Here is a 459-nt window from a genome sequence, read left to right as displayed (position 1 = left end):
ACTAGTTTGAGCCCAGATCATTGGGTTATGCGAGGGGTGGCTCTGCTGTGTCAGTTGTCTCAGTGAGGCGATACATTTCATTTTGTGTCATTTGTCTCAGTGAGGTGATACATTTGATCTTGTGTCAGTTGTCTCAGTGAAGCAATTTTTATTTTATGTCAGTTTACTGGTCTCTACGGGTATTATTTTCCTATGTCATTGATTTGAATATTTGATCCTTTCATTTTATGTTGTACATTTTTTTTTTTTTAATTGTGATTTCTTCCTTTCAAAATATAGATTGGCTACTGATGAACATTCTAAAACACTATCAAGTAACCATTCCTTCTCCTTCTCTCTCTCCCTCTTTTTTCTAACTTATATCCATCTCCGCTAGCAAATTTGGTCTCAATAGCAAAATCTCAAGAAAAAAAAAAAAAAAAAAAAAAAAAAAAAAAAAAAAAAAAAAAAACCCCCAAA

General features: G+C 32.5%; 1 protein-coding gene across 1 annotated transcript; it reads left to right on the top strand.

Moving 5' to 3' along the window:
* Positions 1-441, top strand: LOC103523911 (dynein heavy chain 12, axonemal; the record flags this gene model as incomplete). Its single annotated transcript, XM_008488919.2, is given in 1 exon segment — positions 1-441. A coding segment is annotated over 1 exon segment (66 nt), but the record flags the coding sequence as incomplete, so codon positions are not given.
* Positions 442-459: the final 18 nt, after the last annotated feature.

The sequence above is a fragment of the Diaphorina citri genome, unplaced genomic scaffold (genome assembly GCF_000475195.1).
Source record: "Diaphorina citri unplaced genomic scaffold, Diaci psyllid genome assembly version 1.1 scaffold54790, whole genome shotgun sequence".
NCBI lineage: Eukaryota > Metazoa > Arthropoda > Insecta > Hemiptera > Psyllidae > Diaphorina > Diaphorina citri.
Note: the sequence above shows the minus strand (reverse complement) of the source record. Positions and strands in the feature narration are given on the sequence as shown.